The following is a 16,762-nucleotide window of genomic DNA, read 5'->3' on the forward strand; positions in this document are numbered from 1 at the left end:
CAAATGTTATTTGCCTTTTCATTTCTTCCTCTGGCTGGACATTTTCTCTTTCTGAGTGCAGTTTCTAGAGTTTATCCTTGATGTCAAGTCTCAACGATTGTTAATCAAGAGGCAGCTTTTGCACTAAGGACACATTATTCGTTCCCCTAATGGATTTAATGTGGGAAATCACAGGCATCAATTTGTACCTCAACAATCTGAGGTACAGCATGCACCTACAGCCTTTGATCAAGACACTGTTTAGGAGGATGGACGTGAAGAAAATGTTAGTCACACTGCTGAAACACGTGAAGTTTTAACTTGGAGGTTTTCCTTAATTGATAAGAGATTTATATTTGTATTGTCCAACTCACCATTATAACACTGACACCAGCAGGGCTGTTGCTCTGCTTTGTCACAGGGTTAAAGTGCTTTCTCAATTTTCCAGTTACAGCTACCTGCATGTCTCGCTCTTGTGCTGTATCATCCTGTGGGAAGGAAGCAGGAAACAGATAAAATCGCCCAGAGCATCTGCTAATATAACTGGTGACGGACAGAGTAGCAGCAGTCTATATATTTGAGCAAAACATTACACTCAATATGCAGCTTCTAAACAGCAGCATTGTCATCAGTGAGGATAATACAAAATGCAGCATGCTGAACAAGAACTGTACTATTCAAAGATCCGTATAATTATGATCTAAATCCCACATTATCATAATAGGACTTAGAAAATAATCATATTAAAAACAAAGAATAATTTTGACTTTGAACAGTACAATTGCAGTTCGGAGACCCCTGGTTAACTTTCCCCAAACAATAACATATTTCTTCTAACCACTACTTCCTCTCTACTTCCCAACTAGTTTCCTATCAAAGCACGACAGATGATTCTACCCTATCCCCTGAAAACAAGCAAAGTTAACCCTGTCTGCTGATAACCACTTTTTAAATTCACAGCCTAACTATCATTTTGCTACATTAACATATATTGGCAATTACGACATTTTAAGTTTCCAAATTTACAGATATTTTTGGACAAATTAACCCAGCGAGCTTTTGCAGAGAGTTACAAATTTTTTTTAATAATGGTGATGGCAGTTTTCAAGGCCAAACAACTACAAGCGATTTATCAGATTTTACAGCTCAAGGTTATGTCTACTGCCATTAAATTTTGACTAAAGTCTTCCCCTTGCAGCAACCCGGCTTAACCATTCAGGCCATCTTTATCTCCTGAGACAAAGTGCTGGCAAAATGGAAGTTACATCCAAGCACTTCAGTCTGATGTAGAAGATCCAGTCTAGGCATTTAAAAAAAGGAACAGAAAATGATTTTTTAAAATATAAATTGCTTCTTAAAGCACTCATAGGGAAAGTTTGTGTGAAATTTGAGGGAGATTAAAAAAATTACATTACAAAGCATATCAGTTTATTAAAAAATGTTTTGGAAAAGAATAAATTGAACAGCAACAAACTTACCAGCCTAACAATATTATTATTTGAATTTGGGATTATTTTGAAATAAAGAAAATTCTGGCACAATTTAGCAGTTTACTTTTGAGAAAATAAAATGCTATCTAAAGAACAGAAGTACTTCTAACTTGTATGATTTCTGTGAAAATATTGTACTTGACAGTTGAGCTCTTGAGTGAAACAGAACATAACTAAAGGTTGTCCCAATTCAACATCAGGACAGAGAGAGGAAAGGAAATGGAAAGAATTGACTTGGGTAATTTGATTAAATCAATCTCTGTTTAGTGTGTGTCCTTGAGAAGAGACTAAATAAAACTAGTAACTTATTATTTTTCTGTTGAACATGTTCATCTTTCCACGTGGACATTTCTTTAAAAAGAATTCACACTTGGTAACCCAGTCACTATCTGAAAGTTTTGGACCAGGCATAAGATAAGCATAAAGCTTTGGGCAGACACACCTTCTGAAAGTTTGGTAAGATCTTCATGAAATTCAAGAACATGTTTCATGAGATTGTGATACCAGTGTGATTGTGAAAATGTGACTTGTTACACGTGAAGTAACTAATGTGGAAGCGCACGTGAGGCTGTACTAAAGGACAGGTCTCAGGTACGCTCAGCTACTCAATAGGCAACGTGACTTGTGATTATTAATGGGGCTAGATGAGTGAGAAAACATTTTAAAATCATCAACCCTGCAGAGAAAATGAGTTCAAGACACAGGATAGTAATAGTCAATGAGAGTAAAATTAATGTGGATTTGACTGGGACAGTTGAAGGTTAATGATAAATATTACTTTATAAGAATTATCTACACGATGGACACAGATGATGGGAAAGCTGGAGGATCTTTTAAATCTGTGCATAATTTGTTACTTTAAAATAACTAGACGTTAACAACAGTCCTGCAAAAAATTGGTTCTCAAGCAGGGGAGAGCTGTAGGAAATTGGAATCTAGCAACCTCATAAAACCTTAAAAACTTTTTTTTACTGTAGCAATCTTCTTAAGAAAGTTTACAAAGTCAGCTTGCTATCTGAAAAAATGTACTGGGTATGCCTACTGTCTGTGTCAAGGGCAAATCTCTAGCCCAGGAATTCCTGATGAGGGTGATTACGTGACCCATATGCAAGCAAATTATCGGAGTAAATAGTTAAAAAGACTTGAGAGAGAAAAGGATCACTTTGGGCAAGCAAGAGGATATTCAAAGTGATCAATACTGGCTTCAGTCCTTGTTGGTAGGGGCAGCTCAGGAAGGAACTTCCTCATCACCATCCGATTTGCCCAGCGCTAACCCTGTCAGCTCGAAGGACAGAGAACAAACAAAAACTAGGCTGCAAACAGAGCAGAAAAGAGTATGCCAAGAAAAATGTTCTTAGCTGTCACTGGCTGTATGTGTCTCCTCCTGACTATTCAGCTTATAATCTCCTTAATAACTGACATAAAAATTGTAAACTTGACCTGCTTTTTTGGGTATTTTTTGACTCCTGTATTTTAAGACTTGCACCAGGAGTGCTGTAAATCTCACCTCCTGTTCCTTTCAGGCTGACTTGTGAACATGGATCAAGCTCAGGATTGTCTCTCGTGATTACAATGAAGCATTGACTCAAGAAGCAGTTCCTGTTTATTATTACCAAATCTGACTCGTTTCCAGCTGTGTTTTCCCAGTTTTTGGATGAAGTTGATAGGAGTCACACATTAAACTTGCTTTTCTGTCCTCACATACTCTCCTGATCTTTTCACAGGGAATACTATTGTTTCCTTATATTAATTTGACAGTTAGATAGAGTACTCTTAAGTCTCAGCTACAGTTTTTCACATTAGAGACACTTAATTAAAGCAGATCATTTCAAAGCTTTCTATTTCTTAAACTTCCAACTTTTTGGGTCTGGTCATGGAAACAACTTTCCCTAATACAAACAAGGGATGTCAAATGCTGCAAAATTCTGTTTCATTTCTGTGGAGTTGATTTTTCTAACCCCTATATACCCTGAATATTACATCTTTTACCATCCTCTTGATCAAGCCATGTATCTAATATTCCCTCCTTCCACAAATCACACATTTCAAATCTTATTTAAAATGAATCAGTTACAATTTGATTTTGAGTTTAACAATTCAATGACACCCTTGTAGTAACCACTCCCACCGCCCACATTTCTAATTCAGTGTAGCCTTTTCAGACACACATCTTTCTTTCTCTCTCTCCATATAATTGTGATACTCACAGCCACCCATGGATGAGTCAGAACCTTCTCAGCTGTGAACCGAGCTTCAATGTTCACCTGCAACATTCGGCTAATCAGTTCCTGCAAAGAAATTACACACTGAAGCCAGAGATATTAAGTGTCAAGAACGCAGATTCAAAGGGCAGAATAACCCCTTCCCTGAAAGGGTTGAGGGTGGTGACAAGAAGGGAAAATAATTGGGTGGGTTTTCCCTGATGAGACACTTGGTTGATGTGGTGGTGAGAAGGAAGTTCTGAGTGAGATGGTTCTTCAGGGACTAACTAACAACTATAAGTGGTCAATTATTAGCCACTGAAGGGCCCCAACTCTTCACCGCCTGATAAGGTGAGATAGGTGGCTAGTTACCCGTCTGAGAAACCAGAGCAAATGGCTTACTGTTTTCTTAGGTTTGCCCTGCAACAATCTCTCAGGATAACTGGAGGAATAGAGAATGTGACCTCCGACCCTATGACAAGAAAATAAGAAACACTTACCTTGTCACTGGTGGAACCTGAGGAGTAGGCCTAGACTGGTGGCCATTTGACCTTTGACACCTGGCAGCTTCTGGAAACCTGGGGCCCCAGAGTCAAGGCTTGTGATAGGCCAAGGAACACCCCCTAGCTCAGCTATCAGCTGTTCACAAGTTGACTCGCACATTGCTAGAGCACTTTGGGAGGGTTTAAACTAGTTTGGCAGGAGGATGGGAACCAGAGCTACAGATCAGAGGAGAGGATAGTTGTTGAATGGGCAGAAATAGAATGCAGAGTCTGTCAGAAAGGATACACAGTTGATAGGGCAAAGGGGTAGGTTAATGTACATCTGTTTCAGTGCAAGGAGTGTCAGAAATAGGAGTGATAAACTTAGAGCATGGATCAGTACTTGGAACTACAGCATTCCGGCCATAATGGAGATATGGATTTCACAGGGGCAAGAATGGTTGCTGGGTCTTCCAGGATTTAGATCATTTAACAAGAACAGCGGTGGGGTAAAAGAGGAGGGGGAGTAGCATTGTTAATTAGAGAGTGTATCATAGCTGCAGAAAAGGAGGTTATTGAGGAGGATTTGTCTACTGAGTCAGTGTGGGTGGAAGTCAGTAACAGGAAAGGAGCAGTCACTTTATTGGGTGTTTTCTCATGTGCTTCCCAAATCTCCACTCCGGCCAATCCAAGAGAGATAGAGGAACAAATTGGACAGCAGATCTTGGAAAGGTGCAGATGTAACAGAGTTGTTGTTATGGGTGATTTCAACTTCCTCGGTATTAACTGGAACCTCCTTAGTGCAGATGTTCTGGACAGAGCCAGTTTTGTCAGGTGCATCCAGGAAGGATTCCTGACTCAAAGTAGATAGGCTGACTGGGGGAAGCCGTATTTGGTGCTAGGCAATGAGCCAGGCCAGGTATCAGATCTCTTGGTGGGAGAGCATTTCGATGACAATGACCACAACTGCTTCACCTTCACTATAGCCATGGAGAGGGACAGGAACAGACAGTATGGGGTGGTATTTAATTGGGTTGGGAAAATTATACTGCTATTAGACAGGAGCTGTGGAGTATAAAGTGGGAACAATTGCTCTATGGAAAATGCACAACTGAAATGTGGAGGCTGTTTAAAGAGTATTTGTTGCTCATCTTGGATAACTTTGTCTCACTGAGACAGGCAAGAAATGGTAAAATGAAGGAGCCTTGGATGACAAGAGGAAGAAGGAAGCTTACTTCCTTAAGGTTAAGGAAGGAAGGATCTGGCACCGCATTAGAGGATTATAGGGTAGCTAGGAAAGAACTCAAAAGTGGACTGAGGAGAGCGAGGAAGGGGCAGGCAGGAAAACCCAAACATGTTCTAAACTTACGTGAGGAATAAGAGAATGATCAGAGAGAGGGTAGGGCCGATAGTGGAGGGAACTTGTGCCTGGAGTCTGAAGAGGTAGGGAAGGCCCTAAATGAGTTTTTTTCCTTCAGTATTCACTAGAGAGAGGGACCTTGTTGATAGTGAGAACACCGTGGATCAGGTTAATACGCTTCGACAGATTGATATTAAGAAAGTGGATGTGCTGGAAATTCTGGGAAGCATCAAGACAGATAAGTCCTCAGGGCTGGACCCAATATATCCAAGGTTACTATGGGAAGTGAGGAATGAGAGTGCTGTATCTCTGGTGATAATCTTTGCATCCTCACTCTCCGCAGGAATAGTACAGGAAGATTGGAGGGAGGCGAGTGTTGTTCCTGTGTTCAAGAAAGGGATTAGGGAAATCCCTGGGAATTACAGACCAGTCAGTCTTATGTCTATGGTAAGCAGTGCACTGGAAAGGATTCTGAGAGAGAGGATTTCTGACTATTTAGAAAAACATAGTTTGATTAAAGATGGCCAGCATGGCTTTGTGAGGGGAAGGTCATGCTTTACAAGTCTTACTGACTTCTTTGAGGATGTGACGAGACAAGTTGCTGAAGGATGAGCAGTGGATTACAGTCAGGCACTTGATAAGTTTCCCCATGGTAGGCTCACTCAGAAAGTCAGGAGGTATGGGTTACTGGGAGGTTTGGCTGTTTGGATACAGAACTGACTGGCCAAAAGATGACAGCAAGTGGCAGTAGATGGAAAGTATTCTGCCAGTGTTGTCTCAAATGGATTTGTTCTTGGGCTCTGCTCTTTGTCGTTTTTATAAATGACTTGGACAAAGAAGTAGACGGGTGGGTTAGTAAGTTTGCCAATGATACAAAGGTCAGTGGTTTCATAGATAGTGTCGAGGGCTGTTGCAGGCTACAACAAGACATTGACAGGATGCAGAGCTGGGCTGAGAAGTGGCTGATGGAGTTCAACCTGGATAAATGCAAAGTGATTCATTTTGGAAGATCAAATTTGAATGCTGAATACAGGGTTAAAGATAGGAGTCTTGGTAGTGTGGAGGAACAGCGAGATCTTGGGGCCCACGTACATAGATCCCTCAAAGCTGTCACTCAAGTTGATCAGGTTGTTAAGAAGGGATATGGTGTTTTGGCTGTCATTAACAGGGGGACTGAGTTTAGGAGCTGCGGAGTTATGCTGCAGCTCTGTAAAATCCTGGTTAGACCATACTTGGAATATTGTGTCCAGTTCTGGTTGCCTCATTATAGGAAGGCTGTAGATACTTTGGAAAGGGAGCAGAGGAGATTAACCAGGATGCTGCCTGGACCGGAGGGCTTGGCTTATGAGGAGAGGTTGAATGAGCTCGAGCTTTTCACACTGGAGAGAAGGAAGAGAGGTGACTTGATAGAGGTGTACAAGGTAATGAGAGGTATAGAACGAGGAGATAGCCAGAGAATTTACCTCAAGGCTGAAATGGCTGTCACAAAGAGTCATAATTTTAAGGTGATTGGAGGAAGGTATAGGGGCGATGTCAGAGACAGGTCCTTTACACAAAGAGCGGTGGGTGTGTGGAATGCACTGTCAGTGATGGTACTGGAGTCAGAGACATTAGGGACATTTAAGCACCCGCTGGACAAGCACATGGACGGCAGTAAATTGAGGGGTGTGTAGGTTAGATTGGTCTTAGATTAAGATAAATGCTCAGCACAACATCGTGGGCCGAAGGGCCTGGACTGTGCTGTACTGGTCTATGTTCTATGATAAACTGAGATATTCCAGCAGTGGGGGCAGGCATGTTAGTGACATAGGAGAACCAGATTTTGGAAATGGAAATATTGCACCAAATTTATGCCCAAACAACCATTTGTAGTTTCTGAATCATTTTGCCAGAGTACTGATTATTTTTTCATCAATCAGAAGATGTCATTGCGTCTCTTCCCTACTCCCGTTCTGAACGAGATGTGGCTACCTTGTGTTTTGTATTTCTGCCACACAGTCAGAAGAACACACATACACACATTTAAACCTTACAAATACTGACCACCTATTTCAGAATATCCTAAAACCTCAAAAGCAGTTCTGTGATGTGCAGTAATACTAAAATTGCAGCTCACATCAGAGATAATAAATCCGTCAGAGCTTCCAGTCATTTTTCAAGTCTTTACTGTTCTCTGACATGAAACGACACCCATCAGTCTCCTGAGAGCATGCCATTACTGTCAATCTCCAATCTGTCACTCTCCATCAATATTGCCAGTTGCCCTTCATCCAAACTTCATAATCTCCCATTCACACCATTAATTAATTAACAAAACTGATCCTCCCAATTAACAAACCAATCTCTCCCATTAATACTGCAACCTTTTTATTGACACTGTGAATCCCAACTACTCCGTTAACACTCCCAGCCCCATCTCTCAAAAACACGGCCTACCAACGTTCCCTCTAAGCTCCACGCGTGCGCAGCTGTTCCAACATTCCATACCTGGCAATTGGCATCAGCTTGCCCATAGCAACATTGACTGTCTGGTTGCCCCAGAAGTCACTGCCACATGTGGACTACAGTAGCCTGCGCAACTGGATAGAACATTAGAGGGAATGGTGCTGCCAACATCCTCAATGAGCACCGTTAATCCTATAGAAACTGCACCAGTGAGAAAGAAAAGGAAATACTAGCTGCCCATTCTAATCTCATTTCCCAGCACCTGGCTATAGCAGGATGCTACACGTTCAGTTGCAGATCCAGGTTCCTTTTATTAAAGAGTTCAGGATTTCTGCCTCCACCATCAATGTGGGCAGTGAATGTCACACACCCACCATCCTCCGGGTGACCCTAAGACTATAAGAAATAGGAATAGATCATTTGGCCCCTCCAGCTTTCTCTCCCATTCAATAGGATGACTACTGTTTACTCAGTCCTCATTCTTATGTCTACTCTCTTGGGTTTTCCCTATAACCACCGATTCTCTCCTTTATCAAGAATCTAACCATCTCTGTCTTAAATGTATGCAGGATCTCTGCCCCCACAGCTCTCTGTGATTCACAACCCTCAGAGAAAAAAAAAATTCCTCCTCATCTCAGTCTTAATTCCTTGATTCGGACACTGTGCCCTCTGGTCCTAGGTTTCCTATGAAAGGTAACATCCTCTCAGCATTTACTCTGTCAAGTCCCTTAACAGTTCTGTATATTTCAAATGAGATCACCTGTTTAGCCTTTGCTCATAAGACAGTCTTCCATACCAGGGATCATCCTAGCCAACCTTCTCTTTCCTTAAGTTAAGGGACTAAAACTGCTCACAATATTCCGGATGTGGTTTCACCAGTACCTTGTTCAATTGCATGACAACCAGGTTGTAGTCCAACAGATATATTTGAAATCACAAGCTTTGGGAATGCTGCTCCTTTGTCAGGTGAAGTGGAGGGAAGGGCACAGAATTATAGGTGGAGAGATAATGGCAAGATAACTCCAGGTAATTAAGAGTGTCAACAGACGAGTACAAATAATGTCAGTGGAGTGTCAACAGGTTGAATAACAAGTGAAGGGATGACCTACAAACCAATTAATTAAGGCAGTGAAATAATTACAAAAGTTCAAAAATAAGATGGTGCTAGAGACAAACCAAATGGCTGGATGACATGATAGATATCAGAGTCATATGACAAAGGTCTAACCAAAGTAATAAATAATCCAAAACTGTCCAAACTAATTAGAGATAATAACAAGTTATCAAGGAGATGGTGTCAAAACAGAACAGTAAGGAAGATTTTACAAACACAGAACAGTATGATGGGTTTACATGTAGTTCAGTTTTGCTTAAATTTTAAATAAATGAAAATAAATTCACCAGGTTAACAAAAATTAAGATGAAAAGTGAAGTACCAAAAGACTCAAGTTATTTTGGTATGATCTTCATTCTTTGCTGTACATGTGTGCAATCTTCACTGGGAGTCAAACAGGTGATTGAAGGAAACAGTATTCACTTAGAGGAACATTTATTCCTCCTTCATTGTTAAAGGGGATTTTCTTTTGGGTGCAGAAACTTCAGCTCAGTTGTGTTAATATTAGAAAACACTTCATTTCTTTGCTTTTGTAAATAATGTATGTAGTGTTCTATTTTTGAGGTTGAAACAATATTTGAAAACTTTTTAAAAACAATTTGAGGTACATTTTATATAGGTTTTGAGTTGATAAAAACCACTGACATTTCCACTGGCTTGAAGTTCAAAAGTAAACAAAAAACAAAAACAAAACTTGTGTTTGTAAAATCTTCCTTACTATTCTGTTGTGATACCATCACCTTGATAACTTGTTATTATCTCTCTATCTTAATTAGTTTGTTGAAGTTTGGATTATTTGTACCTTTTGTTAGACACTCATCATGTCACTCACAGACACCCTTCATGCTATTCCAGCCATTTGGTTTGTCTCTAGCACCACCTTATTTTTGATGATTTTATAATGATCTCTCTGCTTTAATTAATCAGTTCGTAGGTCAGCCCTTCACTTGTTATCCAGCCTGACGACACTCCATTTATACTCATCAGCTGGCATTCCTAAATACTTGGAATTATCTTGCCATTATCTCTCTGCTTGTATATTCTGTGCCTGTGCACTTCCCTCCACTTCAGCTGACAAAGGAGTAGAGCTCTGAAAGATTGTGATTTCAAATAAACCTGTTGGATTATAACCTGGTACTGTGTGAGTTCTGACTTTGTCCACCCCAGTCCAACACCAGCACCTCCATATCACTGTACAACTGCATTAAGACTTCCCTACTGTTTATACTCTGACCGCCTTGAAATGAGGGCCATCATTCCATTAGCCTTCCTGATTACCTTCTGCACCTGTGTGCTGGCTTTCTGTGTTTCATGCACAAAAATACCCGAAGTGCCTTTGTTTTGCAGCTTTCTACAGATTTTCTCCATTTAAATAATATTCCGTACTTGCATTCTCTCTTCCGAAAAGAACAACTTCACATGTTCCTAGATTAGTCCCTTTGCCAACTTTCAGCCCATTACCTAACCTATCAAGATCAATCTGCAAGCTATCTGTAATCCTCTCACAACTTGCCTTTTCATCTATTTCATGTCATCTGCAAATTTAGCTATAGTGCATTTACTTAGAGTCATAGAGATGTACAGCATGGAAACAGACCCTTCAGTCCAACCCGTCCATGCCGACCAGATATCCCAACCCAATCTAGTCCCACCTGCCAGCACCCGGCCCATATCCCTCCAAACCCTTCCTATTCATATAACCATCCAAATGCCTCTTAAACGTTGCAATTGTACCAGCCTCTACCACTTCCTCTGGCAACTCATTCCATATACGTACCACCCTCTGCGTGAAAAAGTTGCCCCTTAGGTCTCTTTTATATCTTTCCCCTCTCATCCTAAACCTATGCCCTCTAGTTCTGGACTCCCCGACCCCAGGGACAAGACTTTGGCTGTTTACCCTATCCATGCCCCTCATAATTTTGTAAACCCCTATAAGGTCACCCCTCAGCCTCTGACGCTCCAGGGAAAACAGCCCCAGTCTGTTCAGCCTCTCCCTGTAGCTCAAATCCTCCAACCCTGGCAACATCCTTGTTGCTTGATATATATTGTGAACAGTTGTCATTAATATATATTGTAAACAGTTGTGGTTTTAACACTGATCCCCCGTGGAACCCCACAGGTTACAGGTTAAGAAAGAACCCCTTATTCACACTTGCTGATTCCTGCCCACCAGCCTATTTTCTATCCAAGTCAATATACTACTTCCAACATTATGGGCTCTTATGAGTTGATCTTTTGTGAGGTGCCTTGTCCAATGCATTCTGGATGTTCAAATACAACATATTTGTTGGTTCCCTTCTATCCACTCTGATCGAGACTTGCTCGAAAAACTGTAATAAATTAGTCAGACATGATTGCTCTTTCATGAATCTGTAGTGACTCTGCTCAATTAGATTATGAATTTCCAAATATCTGTTATTATGTCTTAACAAATGATCCAGCATTTTTGCAACAACAGACAGGAGGCTAATTGCCCTATAGTTACCCACTTTTCTCCTCCCTCCCTTTTTCAGTAGGGGTGTCACATTGGCAGTTTTCCAATCTCTGGTACTTTGCCAGAATCCAAGGATTTTTGAAAATTACAACCAACACATCCAACATATATATCATTGTGGAGTTGACAGCTAGCCTCTTCACGATCAACCACCCAGACAACTTTTGCGTCATCTGCAAACATTCCAATCTTACTCCCCACGTTTAAGTCCAAATTATTCATTTATTCCACACATAGCAAGGCACCTAACACTGAGACCTGTGGAACCTCAAGAAGCTGTTTTCCATTGACAAAATCATCCATCAACCATTAGCCTTTGTTTCCTGTCACTAAGCCAATTACAGATTCACTACAAAATAAGAGGATATGGCAGCATTACAGGGTATCTGTTTGGAAAATGATACCCAGAGCATACAAACATAGAAAAAAATCACCTTCTCTAGTGCAACTAGGGATGGCAACAAATGCTGTCCAGCCCGTGATGCCCAAGTCCCAGGAGTGAATTTTAAAAAAGGTCAAAAAGGGAAATTATGGTCAATAAGACAAAATTAATGGCTCTTGAATGTGCATAGTATTTGTAACAAAATACATATGTTAACCTATGTTTATGCTGTTAATATATGATCTTATAGTCATTTCAGAGACCTGGTTGTAAGATCAAAACTGGGAATTAACTATTCAGGGACATGTGACTCAAAAGGACAGGCAAGAAGGAAGGGTGGTAGGATAACATTGTTGGTATGGGATAGAATAAGTACAATAGCAAGAAATGATCTTGGATCTGAAGATAGAGAATCGTTTAGGTGCAAGTAAGAGATAAAGAAATAACTGCGCTCAGCTTAAATAAGGGTGATTACAAAGGAATGAGGCAGAGCTGCCTGGAGTGGAATGGGTTAAGCCCCTCTTACCAAAGAAGGTTGAGGAACAATGGCGGACATTTAGGAAAATAGTCATGGCTCACAACAAAGATATATTCCAGTGAGGAAGAGAATTCTACTTAGGGGATAAGCCAACACTCAGTTAACCAGGAAAGCTAAGGATAGCATTGAAATGAATGAAACATATACAGTGCGACAGAGGATTGGGCAAGTCTTAAAGCACCAAGTGACCAAAAAATAATAAAAAAAATAAACTCAGAGTAAACTTGCAAGTAATATCAAGATGGACAGCAAGGGTTTCGTTAAATATATAAAAAGGAAGAGAGAAACTAAAGTGAACACAGGCCCCTTACAGCATGAAGCTGGGGAAATAATAATGGAGAATGAGGAAATGGCAGAGGAGTTGTCACAGTCACCACAGTAGAGAACACCATAGCATTCCAAAATTATTCAATGATCAAGGGCAAAAGGAGGGGCAATAGATACAATATCTATCACTAGAAAATAGTTGCTACAGAAAAAGGGGTTAAAATCTGACAAGCCTCTGGCCCTGACGGGATGCATCCTAGGACATAAAAGAAAGTAACAACAGAAATCATGGATTGCTGATAGTGATCGTCCGGGTATCTGAGTCATTACGTACATTAAAGGCTGAGATAGACAGATTTTTAATCAGTAGGTGAATCAAGGATTATGGGGAAAAGGCAGGAAATGGGAACAGATTAGCAGATCAGTCATGATCACATTGAATGACGGAGCAGATTTGATCAGCTGGATGGCCTAGTTCTGCACCTTACGGTCAACTCACCATATTTCTCTGTATTGCATGGTTTAATCTTTCTGGCCCAGTCTGCCATGTGGGACCTTGCAAAATGCTCTACTGCACTAAGATCCAAGGGGACAACTTCCACTGCACCACCCTCAGCAATCAGTTTTGTTATTGGCTCAAAAGATTCAAACATGTTAACAAGACACAACCTTCCCTGAACAAAATCATACAGATTTTCCCTGATTAATGTTTCAGAATAAAGAGGTGCTAATTTACGACTGAGATAAGGAATAATTTCTCCTCCTGGAGGGTTGAGTATCTTTGGAACTCCTTGTCACAAAGAGCTGAGGGGACAGAATCCTTGTGTATATATATAAGGCTGAGGTAGATTGATTCTTGATCACTGGTGGGAAAAGGCAGGAAAATGGGCATTAGGAATTTTGGATCAGCCATGACCCTACTGAATGGCAGATCAGACTTGAAGAGCTGAAAGGCCATATAGTTTAATCTATGCTTTTCTGAATGATAGCTTATTCTGTCTCTCAGAACTGATTGTAATAATTTTCCCACCATCAAAATAAAATTGACTGGCTGATAATTGTTTGTCTTAGCTCTTCCACCTTTTTAAAGCAATGGTACAATATTTGTAGACATCCAGTCCTTTGGTACCTCACCTGTAATCCCACTGACAGTGCCAACCTCCCCCATTAGCAACTATAATCTCTCCCCCACTAACACTGCCAACTTCCCCCATTTACATATTCCCAAACCCTCTATTTACACTCCTACTCTTCATCTCCTCCGTTAATACACTCCCCCTCCCCTACCATCTTGCCAAACCTTCTTTAACATGCCAATAAACATTTTTCCCCATTAACACTCATAATCCCAAACTGACTAAACCCTTTTTCTACTGTGTTCAATCTCCTTTCTTTTATATCACACTTTAAGATTGTCCAATTTGTACCCTTGTTTCACTCAGCAATCTCTTTCCTTTCCCCTCTGATCATATACATTCCATGCTTTCTTTTTAATTACTCCACCCACTTTCCCTCTCTCTAATTTATCATTCACAACTCCTACTGTTGGTCTGGATACGGGGAGTTTGTAATGTATCATTTCACAAAGCTTTCACAAGAATTTCCATTCACCACGTGTAACAGAACTCCCAACATAAAATGAGATATAGAATCATAAAAAGATTACAGCACAGAAGGAATTTGGTATGAAGTATTCCTGCTAGCCCTCTCCAGGAGTAACATGCCCAAAGCCACTCCCTTACTCTTCCCCCATAGCTATGCAAGGGAGTGGCTTTGGGCATGTTACTCCTGAAGAGGGCTAGCAGGAATACTTCATACCAAACGCCTTCTGTGCTGTAATCTTTTTATGATTCTATATCTCCTTTTCTGTTGGGAGTTCTGTTAAACATGGTGAATGGAAATTCTTGTGAAAGCTTTGCAATGCCTTTCTCCTCATGTTTTTGTCCAATTCCCTCTTGAAAATCAGAAAATGAATCCTCCTCCAACACAATCTCATACTGTCCTTCCCTGATCATAACCTTGCGCCGCACAAAAACACATTTCCCTCATTTTTGTCTTTAATTCTTTGCCATTCACCCTATATTGGCGTAGTCTGCTTCTCAACTGCTAAAATAGTATAAATCATTAATAGTACAGAACAAAACATATCATAATAAATAACTGCACTAATGGAATTAAAGGTTGGAAAGCTTTGCGAGGCTAAAGGAAAATAGGACTGAAGTCATGAACGAGTTTTAAGAAGATTTGTAGCTCAGCTTGAGGTTCTGGATGTAGGTTTGCTCGTTGAGCTGGAAGGTTCATTTTCAGACGTTTCGTCATCCTATTAGGTAACATCTTCAGTGTGCCTCCAGGCGAAGCACTGCTGATGATTCCTGCTTTCTATTTATATGTTGGGGTTTCTTTGGGTTGGTGATGTCATTTCCTGTGGTGATGTCATTTCCTGTGTTTTTCTCGGGGGTGGTAGATGGAGTCTAACTCGATGGAGTCTAATTCTTAGAAGCATGGCATTCCAACTGGAACTCAATCAACAAACACATCGAATTAGACTCCATCTACCACCCCCTGAGAAAAAGAACAGGAAATGATATCACCACAGGAAATGACATTACCAACCCAAAGAAACCCCAACATATAAATAGAAAGTAGGAATCATGAACAGTGCTGTGCCTGGAGGCCCACTGAAGATGTTACCTAGTATGGTGTTGAAATGTCTGGAAATGAACCTTCCAGCTCAGCGAGCAAACCCACATCCAGAACTGAAGTCATTAAGTCAGATTTTTGTTTTGTGTAAACATGACTGCAAAGAGGTAACTTTGTAATAAGTGAGACTGGGACATGATGAATTTGCTTCATTTTTCAGCACAGTAATAAGTGGTGCATGACAGAATGGTGCTCCTTGCTCTGATTGCATTACTCCTATTACGGTGTCAACAGGCATGAGTAACCCAGAGGGAAAAAAGTGCAGTCAAAAGCCAACAATACTTGGACATGAACCCACTGGTTATACTATAACTCCATCTGAGGCATTCAAGATGAAGAGGACCAGTATATTTCAATCACAAGTTTTATCATTTCTTTTCCTTCTGTGAAATGTTTGCCAAACAGTTGTTTATGAAGGTAATCCCCCTTTAAAATTTTGCTGTAACTCTATCATTCCTGGCTCTAAATAACTCAGAACTCTGTACATACTTTTGCAGAGCTGGTGATACTATCCCAGTAAGGAGAGGGAAATTCCAGTCGTCCAACAAGAATCTGGTCAAACAAGTCTTCCTGGACATTATTCTCACTAGAGAAACACAAAAATAGGGTTATTACAGTAGAATGTGGAAATGACTTGGAAGTAATCCAGTTAATGTACCTGTTTCTGGATTCTTGAAACTCTCAGTAAATACAGAAAAATAATTTTAGCTATAGGAGATGGCTTCTTGTGTCCATGGACAGATGGATGAAATGTGTCAAATACACTGTTGAGAGTGTGGTGCTGGAAAAGCACAGCAGGTCAGGCAGCGTCCAAAGAGCAGAAGAATCAACGTTTTGGGAAAAAGCCCTTCATCAGCAATCGGAATGCTGATTTTTGCCCGAAATGTCGGTTCTCCTGCTCCTCAGATTCTGCCTCGCCTGCTGTACTTTTCCAGCACCACACTCTCAACTCTAATCTCCAACATCTGCAGTCCTCACTTTCAGCAAATAGACTGTCGTCAGGGCTTTTAACCTGCAAACTAACCAGTTCTGTCAGCTATACGGAAATTGTTAATGTGTCTTCTGAATAGAGTTTTCAGGGAAAATGAATGCAACAGTTCAATCCTAATGTGCACTGCACTTTAGCATGCGTTCTGTGGCACAAACAATGGTGAATTGATTAGTGCACACCATTAATAAAGCAGTAATTTTGGTGTCTGAATGTATGGAGTTAAATGTGGGAAACAGGAAGATGTACAATGTTCTCTGTTCCTCTACAAGTTGCACTAAGTCTGGTACCTTGCTAAGGAACCAGCTGCAGCATGATAAAG

General features: G+C 40.6%; 1 protein-coding gene across 4 annotated transcripts in view; it reads right to left on the bottom strand.

The window, feature by feature from the left end:
• The window catches only part of dclk2a (doublecortin-like kinase 2a), a 320,451-nt gene that overhangs the window by 15,100 nt on the left and 288,589 nt on the right, over positions 1 to 16,762 (bottom strand). For all 4 annotated transcript variants that reach the window (XM_072564911.1, XM_072564420.1, XM_072565652.1 and 1 more), the window contains 3 exons: positions 15,942 to 16,038; positions 3,677 to 3,757; positions 354 to 467 (listed from right to left, as the gene is read on the bottom strand). In XM_072564911.1, coding sequence (XP_072421012.1) covers positions 354 to 467; positions 3,677 to 3,757; positions 15,942 to 16,038 — 292 coding nt within the window. The remainder of the gene's footprint in view (positions 1 to 353; positions 468 to 3,676; positions 3,758 to 15,941; positions 16,039 to 16,762) is intronic.

This window comes from Chiloscyllium punctatum, chromosome 1 (assembly GCF_047496795.1).
Source record: "Chiloscyllium punctatum isolate Juve2018m chromosome 1, sChiPun1.3, whole genome shotgun sequence".
Classification (NCBI taxonomy): domain Eukaryota; kingdom Metazoa; phylum Chordata; class Chondrichthyes; order Orectolobiformes; family Hemiscylliidae; genus Chiloscyllium; species Chiloscyllium punctatum.